The sequence below is a fragment of the Maylandia zebra genome, linkage group LG18 (genome assembly GCF_041146795.1).
Source record: "Maylandia zebra isolate NMK-2024a linkage group LG18, Mzebra_GT3a, whole genome shotgun sequence".
Lineage (NCBI taxonomy): Eukaryota > Metazoa > Chordata > Actinopteri > Cichliformes > Cichlidae > Maylandia > Maylandia zebra.
Genome location: NC_135184.1, coordinates 22818979 through 22831461, shown reverse-complemented (window position 1 = coordinate 22831461; position 12483 = coordinate 22818979). Strand labels below are relative to the sequence as shown.

At 43.1% G+C, this 12483-nt stretch overlaps 1 protein-coding gene across 5 annotated transcripts; it reads right to left on the bottom strand.

Annotated features, from left to right (window-relative positions):
* Window positions 1-49: 49 nt before the first annotated feature.
* On the bottom strand, window positions 50-11717 carry LOC101471430 (uncharacterized). 5 transcript variants are annotated; one of them, XM_076876813.1, is made up of 19 exons: window positions 11522-11717; window positions 8034-10195; window positions 7249-7381; window positions 6996-7116; window positions 6798-6902; window positions 4988-5075; window positions 4741-4902; window positions 4549-4602; window positions 3982-4082; window positions 3666-3794; window positions 3460-3556; window positions 3302-3371; window positions 2960-3096; window positions 2623-2849; window positions 2378-2443; window positions 1843-2047; window positions 1567-1665; window positions 943-1131; window positions 50-647 (listed from the first exon to the last, which is right to left on the bottom strand). In XM_076876813.1, exons 2-19 carry the CDS (start codon window positions 9900-9902, stop codon window positions 414-416), a joined length of 4086 nt encoding a protein of 1361 aa, XP_076732928.1. In that variant the 5' UTR covers window positions 9903-10195; window positions 11522-11717; the 3' UTR covers window positions 50-413. The 5 variants fall into 5 exon arrangements, with proteins under 5 accessions (XP_076732928.1, XP_076732930.1, XP_076732931.1 ...); XM_076876815.1 differs by lacking the exon at window positions 11522-11717 and adding an exon at window positions 10937-11015; XM_076876816.1 differs by lacking the exon at window positions 11522-11717 and adding an exon at window positions 10775-10897.
* Window positions 11718-12483: the final 766 nt, after the last annotated feature.

Sequence of the window (12483 nt, the reverse complement as noted above, 5' to 3'; positions counted from 1 at the left end):
CGTGTTCCCTGGGTGTGATTACACTGAATGAGCATTAGCAACAACAAGATGCTGAAAGCATTATTTATTAAGACATAAAAAACCCAACATGTACAGCAAATACTTGAGTGCTTAAATCAGCACTTCATTAAATATTAAAAGGATAAATTATGACTCAAGTTTAAAAAAAAAAAAAAAAAAAGCAGACCAATACAGTTAATTCACACTTAAAGGAATACCTAGGAGGCAAGTGCTGTGGCTTTGAACCTTAGTGCTGATTTGAAGACTAATGGTCTCATTCTTAAAGTCTACAGATGTGTTCAGTCGATCTAGACGTTTCTATTAGTTCAGTAGAAGTGCAGTTCTGATTGCGAGAGACCGCAAACACACACTCATGCTGGTGGTGTACATCTCATTTCATCTCAGTCTTTCCTTCACAGGAGCGACTCTGTTCTTACAGTTTTTCCACTGTGTCTTTCGTCTTTCAGGGGCTTCCCCTCGCTCATCATCCTTGACTTCTCTTTGCCATCGCTGTCCACGTTTTCTTTATCCTTTTCCTCCTTCAGCCTCTTCGCTCCTCTCCTCTGGTCCTTCTCCTCTCTCTTCCTCATTTCCTTAAGCTTTTTCTTCAGGGCAGAACGGTCACTTTGACTGCACACGCCCAAAGCCTGATAACAAAAGTGTGTGTTTAAATGGGGTACTAGTGGATTTGGTACACATGCCGTTTTGGACCTCACACGGGGGACCGACTTCACATTTAACAAGAAGCAAGTTTAAAATTTGTTAGTGTAAAACCTCAATCACTTGGACTACTTTGTATCAAGGCTACTCTGTTGTGATTACTAAGAAACACTGCAACCAGCATGAAGAGCAGAGTAGTCCACAATAAATCGTCCTATATAGTTACACCACAACACAAAACATTTAGCTCCTGCCCCCAACAGCAGTAGCTCATCTGCTGACCTTGAGTTTCTCACTGTCCATGTTGAGAAGCTGTGTCCCATCCACACTCCTGGCGGCAAACTCTGATGTGTATTTATCCATGTTCATAGCGATTAACCACAGACACACCTGCTGGTTATTCCACTCCAAGACGGGTCGACTTTGCCACTGATTGTTGTTGTTCGTGGGAACTGGGTCATCGTCCAAAGTCTGAGGGGTATGAAAGAATATAGCAGGAGAAGGAAGCTATGATTAAAGAGATTAACCTCCTAAGACCCAAACTCTTCCACGGCATGCATTTTTAATTTCTCTTTGATATTTGGGCATATTGGGGCCCAAGAACGTCAAAACAAAGAATTACCAGATTTTTTTTTTTTAACCTTATTTTTGTTTTTAAGAAAAGAGCCACATATGAGGATATTAGTTTAAAATTTTGATAGAACAGTAGCAGTATAATGTCCTCGTAAGTGGATATCAGGCCCTTGTAAAGCAAAATTGAGTATTTTGGTCTAAATAACCCAAAATGTGATGTCCGCATATGTGGATGCCAGGTCCTAGGAGGTTAAAGAGCCTGTGTGTGAAAGCTGGACAGAACGCCCGGGGGGAAGCAAAGAGTGAAGAAAAGAAAGGGAAGGATAGACTCACCTCAGTGGAAGAAAAGGTGAAAGTGTGAGAGTGTCCAGAGGGGGAGTGATCAGACACATGACCCACCATACTGGAACAGCCCACTGGAGAGCCAATACTCTGGAACCAACAGAAATGAAACTGGGGTGCCTAGATAGTTCATTATCTACTGCATATGTACAAAAGCATGCAAGCCAATTTGAAATGAGGTTGTGTTTGTATGAGATTGCTCTACGTCAGAAAGCTGAGACAGGAAGAAGGGGCCACGCTGAGAAGGTTGTGGGTTCATTTTCTTACCTGCTGTCTTCTCCCTGAGGTGGTCAGGTACGGCAAACTGCTGCTGGATACAGACCGAAGTCGCTCCCGCCTACTCTCCCCTTCCTCTTCCTTTTCTCTTCCTCTCTCGCCAAACCAAGGAAATGGCAGGCAAGAGGGCATGGAGGTGACAGAGCCTGATGGAGAGACTTCAGCGGGCTCATCCAACAGGTCATCACTGGATGCCCTGGAGAAGAGCAGTTATGCCCTCATTCAAGGTTCTTTATTTGTCACATGCATAGTTATACAAGTATAACACACAGTGAAATGTAGCCTGACACGCTCCTCGACATGTGCAAAAATGGGGGGGGTAGAGGAAGAACATATATGTGTACACACACACACACACACACACACACACACACACACACACACACTGGGTGAATGTGCAGTAAACGTATATTAAAACGTATGCACATTTTTCATCTTTGTCAAGAGCAGTAGTGTTCAAAACAGATGTTAGGTTCACATCTTTAAAAACATTCTTCCCCCCCCACCCATATTAGTGTCACCACACCTGTTGCTCACAGACGTCCTGCTGCGTTTTTCGCTTCTTCTTTTGCTGAGAGACTTGCGAAGGCCACTAAAAGAAATATTAAATAAGCTTTAAAGAGTAAATACAAGAAAAAAAAAATACAACCAGCAAAATTTTACTCAGTGCCATATTCAGCATGTTTGGCAAAACCATCAGAACTCTGAGGCTGAAGAGCAATTTAAGGCTTTAAATTTAGAAAGTGTGAGTCAAAATAAAAGAGCCGCCACCTGAAGTCGGGAAATTTCCTTTTGGATTTTCTAGAGGTGGAGGATTTGCTCGGCGAGGACGGGGTGGTATCCGTGATGTAGATTGGAGGGGTGAAGACTGAGTTGTTTGCAGCTTGAGGACTGAAGGCTGGGAACGATGAGGTGCTGGACACGTCGCTTCTACTGGTTCGGATCGCTGTGGGTGCAGACAGTGACCGTCCCTCTTGTGCTTTCAGGGCCCCTTCTTCCTGTAGTGAGAGAAGACATAATCACAGCTAGAAACTGCATCTCTTTCACCCCCGTTTCATATTAAAAAAAAAAAAAAAAAAAAAAGACAGACAACAAAACTGTTCCTTACCCCTTTTCTGAAGCTCTCTCTGAGTTTGTCTCGTGAAGGCGGTTGGCGCTTGGATTTCTGGGCTAGCTGAGCCCTGGCTTTGTGAGCGCTGGAGTCTAAACGGCTGGTATTAGGAACTGGAATCGACCAGTCTGTGCCTGAGACAAATGCATAAAAGCCTATTTAAATTACATAATAATTTTCCATACTGAAGTTGCATTAGACAACTCAAAAAGCTTAGTGTTCCTCCGCTTCTGAAGCTAGAAAAATAAAATATAATTTATCATCAGTAATATGTAGAGCCAGCTGCCGAGTCAAACAGACATGCAAAGACACTTCACTGTCACCAAAACTGATGCTCACCGGTGTTTGAAGTGTCAGTTGAGTGGCTCTTTCTCTCAGATACTGGCTCTTTTCCCTCTAGCTGTGCAATCTGTGATACACAATGAGAAACAATGACTACAGAGAAATGTCAGGATCAGGTAAATAAATCCTCAAAGCACTGAAAAGCCTCCCCTCACCTGGATTTGAAGCTTTTCAATCATCTCTCTGTGCTGCCTCTCCTTCTCCTCCATTTCTCTCCTCAAATCTGCCTCCCTTTTCTCCCCCTCTTCCTCTCTTAAAAACACATTAAGTCACATGTAAGACACCTTGGTGCAGTTTGACTAACTTGCACAGCATGCTCACTAGTAACACTTTTAGGGAGTTAGCAGGATTTCATGAGTACCTGCTCTGGTATTCTCTGACCAGTCTCTTGGCCTTATTGTATTTGATCTCCAGGCTTTCTGATTGGCTCTGGGCATCAGCCAGTCGCTGGCTTACAACTCTGCACAGGGTCTGGGCCTCTTGCCAATACCTGATAAACAGAGTGGGATTCATTAGCACCTTATCAACCCACATCATAATCTTCATTGTATTTATCAACAGTCTCCAATTGCAGCCTTTAATCTTCATGCCTGCTCCGGTAAAATGCTTTTCTATTCCACACGCTCTAGAAAAATATCACAAAAATGGGACAGAGCATTGAAGCTGCTCAACCGTACTTCTCTAGTTTGTCTGCTTTGTCCTCTCCATCCTCCACTTTTTGCTCCAAGTCAGCCTTCTGGCTCTCCCAACAGGCCTGCTGCTCCTCCCAAGCCTTTAACTAAGAAACAGACAAAACTATCTTTATGCAATGCAAGCATGTCATGTGCACAAGAGGAAAAAAAATGTCTTCCCAAAAAAAAAAAAAAAAAAGGGCCTTCATGTTGTTAGATCGTATGCATCAAGACATTTGTTGGAGAAACGACACATTTCCTCTTGCTTTGTGCCATCAAAGCTGTTGAAGTAGTCAAAACTCAACGCAGAAGAAAGATTTCTTTCAGAAAGGCTTTCACCAACCCAGTTATGTCACAGTGGTGATTACTTCAAGTCAAAGGCAGAAAAAGCAGGGCTTGACGAGGAGTGCTGGAAAGCAGCCATGTCCTAATAACTCCACTCTGTGGCGTCTCATACACAGTTAAATGGGTCAGAGGCTTCCAAATTTGGATGCGAAGGTAGTGTATTGAAGTGAGTACAGTCATTGGTTTGCGAGTGAGACACAGAGCCTCAACCTCAACTGAGTGACCTACCTGTTCTTTAGTGTGCTCAAGTTGGGTTGCTTTGCTTCTTAGTTTGGACTGAAGCTGTAAGCACATTAAAGAGCAAATTCATGAATAAACCTGGATATATTAACAATTACAAGAAAGGACGCAGATTTTCAGCATTTCTTTTAGTTTTAGAATATGAATCCAAGCTAAAACCTCTGGTTGAACACAGAGTACCTGCTGGTATTTGAGGCAGAGCTGGTAGTTGTCTAGACCCGAAAGAGCGGACACATCCTCCTCTTCGCAGCAGTCATCCTCCGCCTCCTCTTCATCAAACACCAAGCCCTTCTCTGATATGCTGCAATCATTGTCCTCCACTCTTCTGCCATCTCTTTCTCTCTTCATATAGACACACACGCACAGTTAAATTGAACAGAAATAGTTAAAACAAGCCAACCTCCCCCACTTCTACAAGAGGACACACCTTTCTGCTTTTATCCATTTCCAGGCTTTCATTTATCAGTCGCGCCACCTCGCTCTCCACCCCCTCCTTCTCTCGGCCAATCAAAAACCTGCAGGAAAAAAAACAAAAAATCCCCAGAAATCAATCACAGGTGTGATCAATCACTCCATCTCACCACACACCTGTGCAGATTGTGTTAAATTGTGCGTTTTACAGCAGACATTCTGGATGCTTTTTTAAGTTGCAGACTCATGGCAGATCTTTCAAACACTAAAGTGCACCTGAGAGAGACAAGGAAACACTGATGTATTCTTTGTCTTTCATCAGCTGGTGTGACATATTATCGCTGCACTCTTGCAAGTCATAAGCGGTGATGTTTATGAAGCAGGATTTGCCATTTGGCAGCTGTGCCCCCTTGCTTCTCACTTTCTCATCCTCACTAGGAGGAGCTATCCCACTTTTCAGGTGTCACCAATAACATTAATGATGGCATGACAACTAATGCCAGTCAGCAAACACAGATAACAAGTGCAAAAGTACAAAGGCGACCCCTGAACTAAAGCAGCCGACTGGAAACTGATTCGTCATTATTATTTACTACCGGGTTCATCCTGCTGCGGCGTGTCAAAATGTACTCTGAGTGTTGGTGGTACGCTGTCATCGTACATTAGTATAGCTGCAGGCGCTGACTGTTTTTAAACATGCTCTAAATGTCGGTGCATTTACAGACACTCAGATTATCCAAAAATGTTGGATGCGATTTATAAATGTTGCTTCAAAGTTTATATCAGAAGAAAAACCCCAAAACATTGCTGTGTGAAAAGACAGACCACATGAGGGTGTCATGAAGAGGAAATAATGAGCTGATGTGTTCATTTCTGGCATTTAAAGATTTGCCAGATGGCACCCAAAACCTACAATATGAGGTGCTCAAGTGTTTATTATAAAAGAAATTAAAACGTTTCTATTAGTGTTTTTCATTATGATCTGAAGGGCTGACAGACAATCCTGCACACTATGGCAGACTTAAGAAAATCTTAGACAGTACTGTGAAGAATATATTATGTGTTAACCGAGTTAAACTTGCAAATACAATATCACCCTTATGATAAAAGACTAAAAATAGCTGAGAAGACTTTATTTATAGCACTAACATTGTTTCATCTTTATACAACTTTTAGACATCTTAGGAGGCCCTGTCACTTATCTTTGCACATTATTTTTAAAGTGGAATATCAAAGAAGTGCACAAACACACTTTTATATACGGTTTACCAAAAAAACGATGTTGGAGTCCGCATGCTTTTTTGCGCCACGGACCGGTTTAATGTCAGACAATATTTTCACGGACCAGCCTTTAAGGTGTCGCGGATAAATACAACAAGTAAAATGATACAACCAAGACAAAAACTGTGGTATTTTGTAAATATAATAATAAAAGCAAATTCACTGTGTAATTGTGTAGCTTTATTAGCAGCGTTCTCCTGAAATGCGCCAACAACATTGAGAGTAACGTCCTCCTCTCTGCCCCTTAGTGCTCTCGGGTCGCTATGGTAAATATTTCTTTCAAAATAAGACACAACTACAACACGGGAAAAGACCCAGGGAAACAGAGTTAATGATAAAACCCCTGAAAACCATAAATTTCACATCCTAGTCTCAACTCTTGCGGCCCAGTACCAAATGACCCACAGACTGGTACTGGTCCATGGCCCAGGGGTTGGGGACCGCTGGTCTAAGATAACAGCAAAAATACACAAAGCTGTTCAACATAACAAGAATCAGGACGTGTCACAGACAAAAAAAAAAAAACTTGCTGTGTGGTAACTTACTTGACGAGACCCGATGTGTTCTTAAGGACTGTGGCTGCAAACAGCTGGGAGACTCCAACTAAACTCACTCCATCCACCTCCACTATCTGGTCATTCACCCGAATCCTTACAGAGATAAACACATACAGACTGAGGAGAGTATCTACCTTTATCTTGGTTTTATTCAGAGAAAAAAAAAATAAAGACACTAAAGCTAACCTTCCATCCTTCTGGGTTGCTCCTCCTTCAGTGATTGTCTTGACAAAGATGCCAAGTTTTTCCAGTCCCTGGTCAGCACCTACACCCATCCCAATGATGCTGATGCCGAGTCCATCTTCACCTGGAGGGTGTGGGGGAAAAAAAGGTAGTGAAGACATTGGGAATTTATCCTTACATTAGCTACATTAACTGCTAAAAATCATTAGACGTTTAACAATCAGAGGAGAGAGGAAAAACAGATGCTCATACAAACCCTTTTTTATCTCCACTGGAAAAACATCCATCCTTTCCACTCTCTTCTCTAGCTCAAACTCAGCCGAAGCAGACACTGGGTCAATATCTTCATTGTGTCTGTCATAATCTGCATTAGAATAGGTGTTGTACACCTGAAACACACCATTCATCATGCAATTAAGGCCTCAACTTAGGTTAACATTGATGGCAATTTTAGGCTAAATGAAAATGCCTGTTTTTTTGCATTCTTATCTGGTGCATATGTTCACTGTGGGCTGACTAGAAAGATCTGCAGCTATTGACACAACAAGACCTTGTTTATACAGACAAATGTGGTTAGTGTGAGAGCCAGCATCGGATCGAGTAAATGCAAACACTTGAGCAAACTGTACCAACAATTACAGGATTGCAAAATATCTAAGTGTACACACACAACTTCCATATGACATTTACTGATGCCACACTGACCACTGCTACAGTAGTTTGTTATAATCGATCCAGATTAATGCCGCAGGATCTTTTTCCGGTGTAAAGGCAGCTCTGAGCCGAGCGCTGACAGAGGGAAGCGTGTGGAATCTTGTCTTTCCTCCTCTCTTAATGGATTAGAAACATTGCTTTGGGCTAACACCTCGCTTACTCAGATTCAAATAGCAGCTGGAACTGACAGTCACACAAATCTACGACAAAAGAGTTTCTCAAGTGCATGACTTTACAGACCTTGCAGCTTTCAATAAAATGAGCAATGGTAGCTTAAAGCCTGCAAACCCTTAACGTTTGCGTTATTTTTCACAAAGGTTTCCCTACCTTGATTGGTGCCGAGCAGAACTTGACCTTCCTCTCGGCATATCCATCCTCATTCTCCTTGTCGGAAAGTTCAGGCACACCGGGAATTTCCTCATACTCCAACAAAAGCTGGTTTTCCAACTCTTGTCTTGGTGGAGTGGAAAGCTCTGGATGGGACTGGGATTCCTGATCATATGCAAAAGCCTTGTTCTCAATGCCACTGATTAATGCATCTTCTTTTTGGGCCTCTTTGCCGCCTCCTGCTTCAGTGTTTCCATCACTACCTCCTCTTAATGCTACATGCTTGACCTCCTCAGTTGCAAACTCTGCTTGCAGCTCAGGTGTTCTGCCTTCTTCCTTCCTACTTTTCTCTTCTTTCCCATTTTCCTTTTCTTGACTTTGTCTACATTCCTCCACTCCACCTTTGCCCTTTCCCACAGCCTTGTTGTAAACTTCCTTCTCTTGCACGATGACCCTTTCCTTCCCACCAAAACTCTCTTCTACCACTGCATCAGTCATTTTTTCCCTGTTGCCTCCTTCTTCTGTCGACTTCTCCTCAGCCCGTGCTACGAACTCTCTGTTCTGCTCCTCCCTTCCACCCTCCCATTGTTCACTCACCTGCAGATACTTGTCTCTTCCAACATCCCTGCCATCCTCCGTTCCTCCTTTCTCTGTCATGCTCCCTGACAGCTCCTTCTGGTGGTCTCCTGATGAAATGATTGGTCCAACATTTCGTACTTGTAATACCACCCTGTTTTCCAATTTGTAAGGTCCCTGTGTTTCCACACTAGGCTCCTCAAACACATCATCCACTGAGGACTCTTCACCTGGAGCTATACTAATATATGTCACTTGATCCTTAATCCAGCATTTATTCTCTTTCCACTCCTTCCCTTCTTCATTCTCATCACTTTCTGATGACTCATTTTTTATGCTGACCAACTCTGCTCGAAGCGTCTCCTCAGGGGTCAAGCAGGGGTTAAGACAGGATGCTTCTCCTTCTGTTTGTGATACTTTGATTTGATCGTCTTTGTCAAAGTAGTTGTACTTGTTGGATGCATCGCCAGGAATATCTGAGACGGGGGATTTAGGGCACCTTGTCAGTGAAGATGGTGTAGAAGGCTTCAGCAAGGAAACATTTATGATATGGTTCATGGATTTGTCTTTATCTAAGCCATCCTCTTCTGTGTTCCTCCTTTTCCCATTTCCCTCTTCCACCTTTTCTACATTGTTGACTTCTACTTTCCCATCTTCCATCCCCTTGCTTCCCCTGGCAATCAGGGGTTTTGAAACCTGGCCTCCACCACCCCCATCTTCCATCATCTTGCTCTCAAACAATCTTCGAGTTACAGAGAACTTCTGTGCCAGAGCAGCTCGGTCAATATCCGTAATTTCCTCCGCTCTGGATGGTTTATCTTTCAGGGAGGATTCTGGGATAGAAATATTTGTTGTTACAGTGCTCAGAGCAGATGAGGAATTGATGACTGAACACCTGGATCCAGGAAAAGGTGAAGTCTGGAGCTGTATGCTAGGATTTGGGGGAGAAATAAGCACCGTGGAGCCAGAACTTGGCACTGGGCCGCTATCTTGTTTCAACTGCTGGCTGTCCATTTGAAGAAAGATGTTATCTCTGATTTTGGTCCCCCTGGTGCTGTGGATTCTACTTCTGCAACCTGTGCTACCACTGGTGCTGGTGCAGGACATTAGGGGCTCTGACAGGCTGGACTCCAGCTTGTTAGGGTGCACAGCAGAGCGCTGGGCAGCAGCAGATTTGGTCCCTGGCTGTAAACTGGTCCCAGTGTCGAATGAGCATTTGATAGCATGGAAATCAGATTTGTAAGTTATCCTGTGAGGGGAGGCACTTCGGCCTTTGCTCTCTGTCCGCATCATTGGAAAATTTGGAGGTTCTCTGGCTAAGAGAGAAACTGTGGACAATCTGAAATAGATGCTTTTCGTAGCTAGACAAAGCACCTGGGGAAAGGCAAATGTTTGAAGACTTGCTGGTACAGTGAAATGGTTGCAATAAGGCAAGATATTCTTGACAAAAGCTGGTGGTTTACAAGTTTACTGCATTTGTGTGATGACAGCAAACATTAAAGGCAGGCTTTTGGTCTGGGAAGTTCATTGTCATAAGGTAGACTCCAGATTCTTCAATTCATTATCACCACCACAGTGAAAATCTCCTGAAAAGCACATTAAGAATAGCTCAGTAGGCGTACAGTGCAAACAAACATGAAATAAATAATACCTTTTTAGGTGCCTCAAAATCTATAAAGCATCGCTCTGTCCTTAAACCCTTGAATCAAAGAAGAAAACAAAACGCTAAACCTCAGTTACTGACTGAGACAAACTATCCAGTGCCAGGATTAAGAACAACACATTTTTTAAAAAATACTCACTCTTTTATCGAAGAATTTCAATCGCCAGAACAGTTTAAAAGATAAAAACGTAGCATGTAGACATTTTTGTATATCTACTTGACACAGGTATCCACAATTAGACTTGTTTGCGGTCCCTTCTAGACAACATTTAAGTTCACACGCCCTGTCGAAAAAAAGGATTGAGGGCGTGTGTACATAAGCTTGCGCATTTTTGCACTTCTAATATCAACGATAGTCTAAATCAGTTTATTTAGATTATTGTTTCCTTAACGTTTTAGGCAAAAAAAATTCCAATTAGATAAATTAATTAGTCACATTAACGGAATCTGGCTTCAAGCCCGGGTCAGTTAAGCTTTCTTTTCATTGCAACCCTACACCCACCTTTCTGACAGCTTACTGCAAAAGCAGTGTTTTTCTTGGCACAAGACTTTTCCTCGGACTAACTGTGACTAGCTAAAACTGTCTCGCATAAATGAAATCGCAAATTTGTCGTTCGGAGCTCGGATTTCACGACGGCATGTGAAGGCAGCAAAGTTCACCAACCTGGCGAGTGTGCGCGCGCAGTTTAAAGGTCGCGGGCTCCAGCGCGTTAGGGCTCGTGATCCAGCGGTTAGCTAAATTACAAGAAAGTAACTGGAATATTATTAAAGTAATAGCTCTTTCTCTAGACCGTCCCCGACAGTTTCGTCTCACCATAAAAGTGCTGCTGCTGTCAGTCGGTGCTGACGGCTCCCTTGCTGAGATAAATACAGACAGATGGCGACTCATGTCTCTAAATACTGTAAATGGATTATCCCCCTGTAATCCTGTGTAAACTACTCCAGTAACTGTGTAGCACTGACGGTGAGTGGGTACCAGCCCTCGGGCAAGTTAGCCTACATTTAAAAAGTCAGTTGTAACATCTGTGCCCTATAAAGTATTTATCTTCAGTGGAAAGTCTTATTTTGGTCACTAAAGCCTATTACAGTCTCATATTTAGTGGTGGTTGTTAACCATTGTGAGGCTAATAATGCCATCTGTTGTAATACCTGTTTTGTAGCTTTCCCCCATATTATTGCATAATGCTAAACATGGTAGTTCTCTCTTAAACTTCTACCAAGCATGCAGATCTGTGCTACATCCACTTACCTTCACCTGTTTCCTGCTTCTCAGCATCACTGCCAGAGTTGCTGTCTGTAGTAAAGAAAAAATGTCACTAGCAGAGCCTCTATTGGGCTCAGAGGCAGGCTTGGTGTGAATATTCACCTGTGTGCATGATGCAGGTTTGTGCAGTCAGCCAGATCTCCCACTGTCTACCTGTGTGTGTGTGTGTGAGGCAAAATGGGAGCAGTGATGCAGCACCTGTGCGTGCTCCTGCCTTGTGTGTCTGTGTGATGCCAGCGGGTGAGTAGGTGCAGTACCTATGTCTGTCTGAGAGGTTGGCTTGTGTGGCAGATGGGCTGGACTGGATTTCAATGGACTGGACTGAACCGTGCAGAGCCGAAGAGTGGTTCTGCTTGCTATGACCTGGATCTGACAGGAGACTATTGTCCCAGGTGGCACTGGGACCTAGTTGATATAAATACTGGCCAATCACAAAAGCCTTCTTCTGAATGAGGCTAACCAAGAGAGGGAGGGAAAATGAAGGGAAGATGGAAATTGAGGGAGTGATGTCGCGGTGGGCGAGAAAGTCAATTTTGAGAGGTAGAAAAGTGAGCGAGGCAGAGTAAATGAAGACAAAGAATGGAGGCAGAAAATCTAACCTGGAATGTGAGAAGCAGTAGAAATGTAAAGGACTGAAGAGTAGAGAAAACAGCAAATTGTAGGAATGATAAATGCTGTGAAGTGACAGCAAGCCCCCTCTGTTTTACTCAGCAGTATTTCGGATTGATCGCAAGTAAGATGAGAAATACAGAGCCCTGTTTGTGCTGATAGCTCTCAGGTCACCTTGACTTGTACAGGAGTTTCTGTCTTTCTCTCCTCAGATTGACATAAAAAAGAGACGGTTACAATTTAGACACAATAATAGACCCGTCAGTACTTGTGCCAACGCATAGGTTCTCTTTGCAGCAGTACTATTGTGTTTGTGGGTTTGTGGACAGTGCTACTGT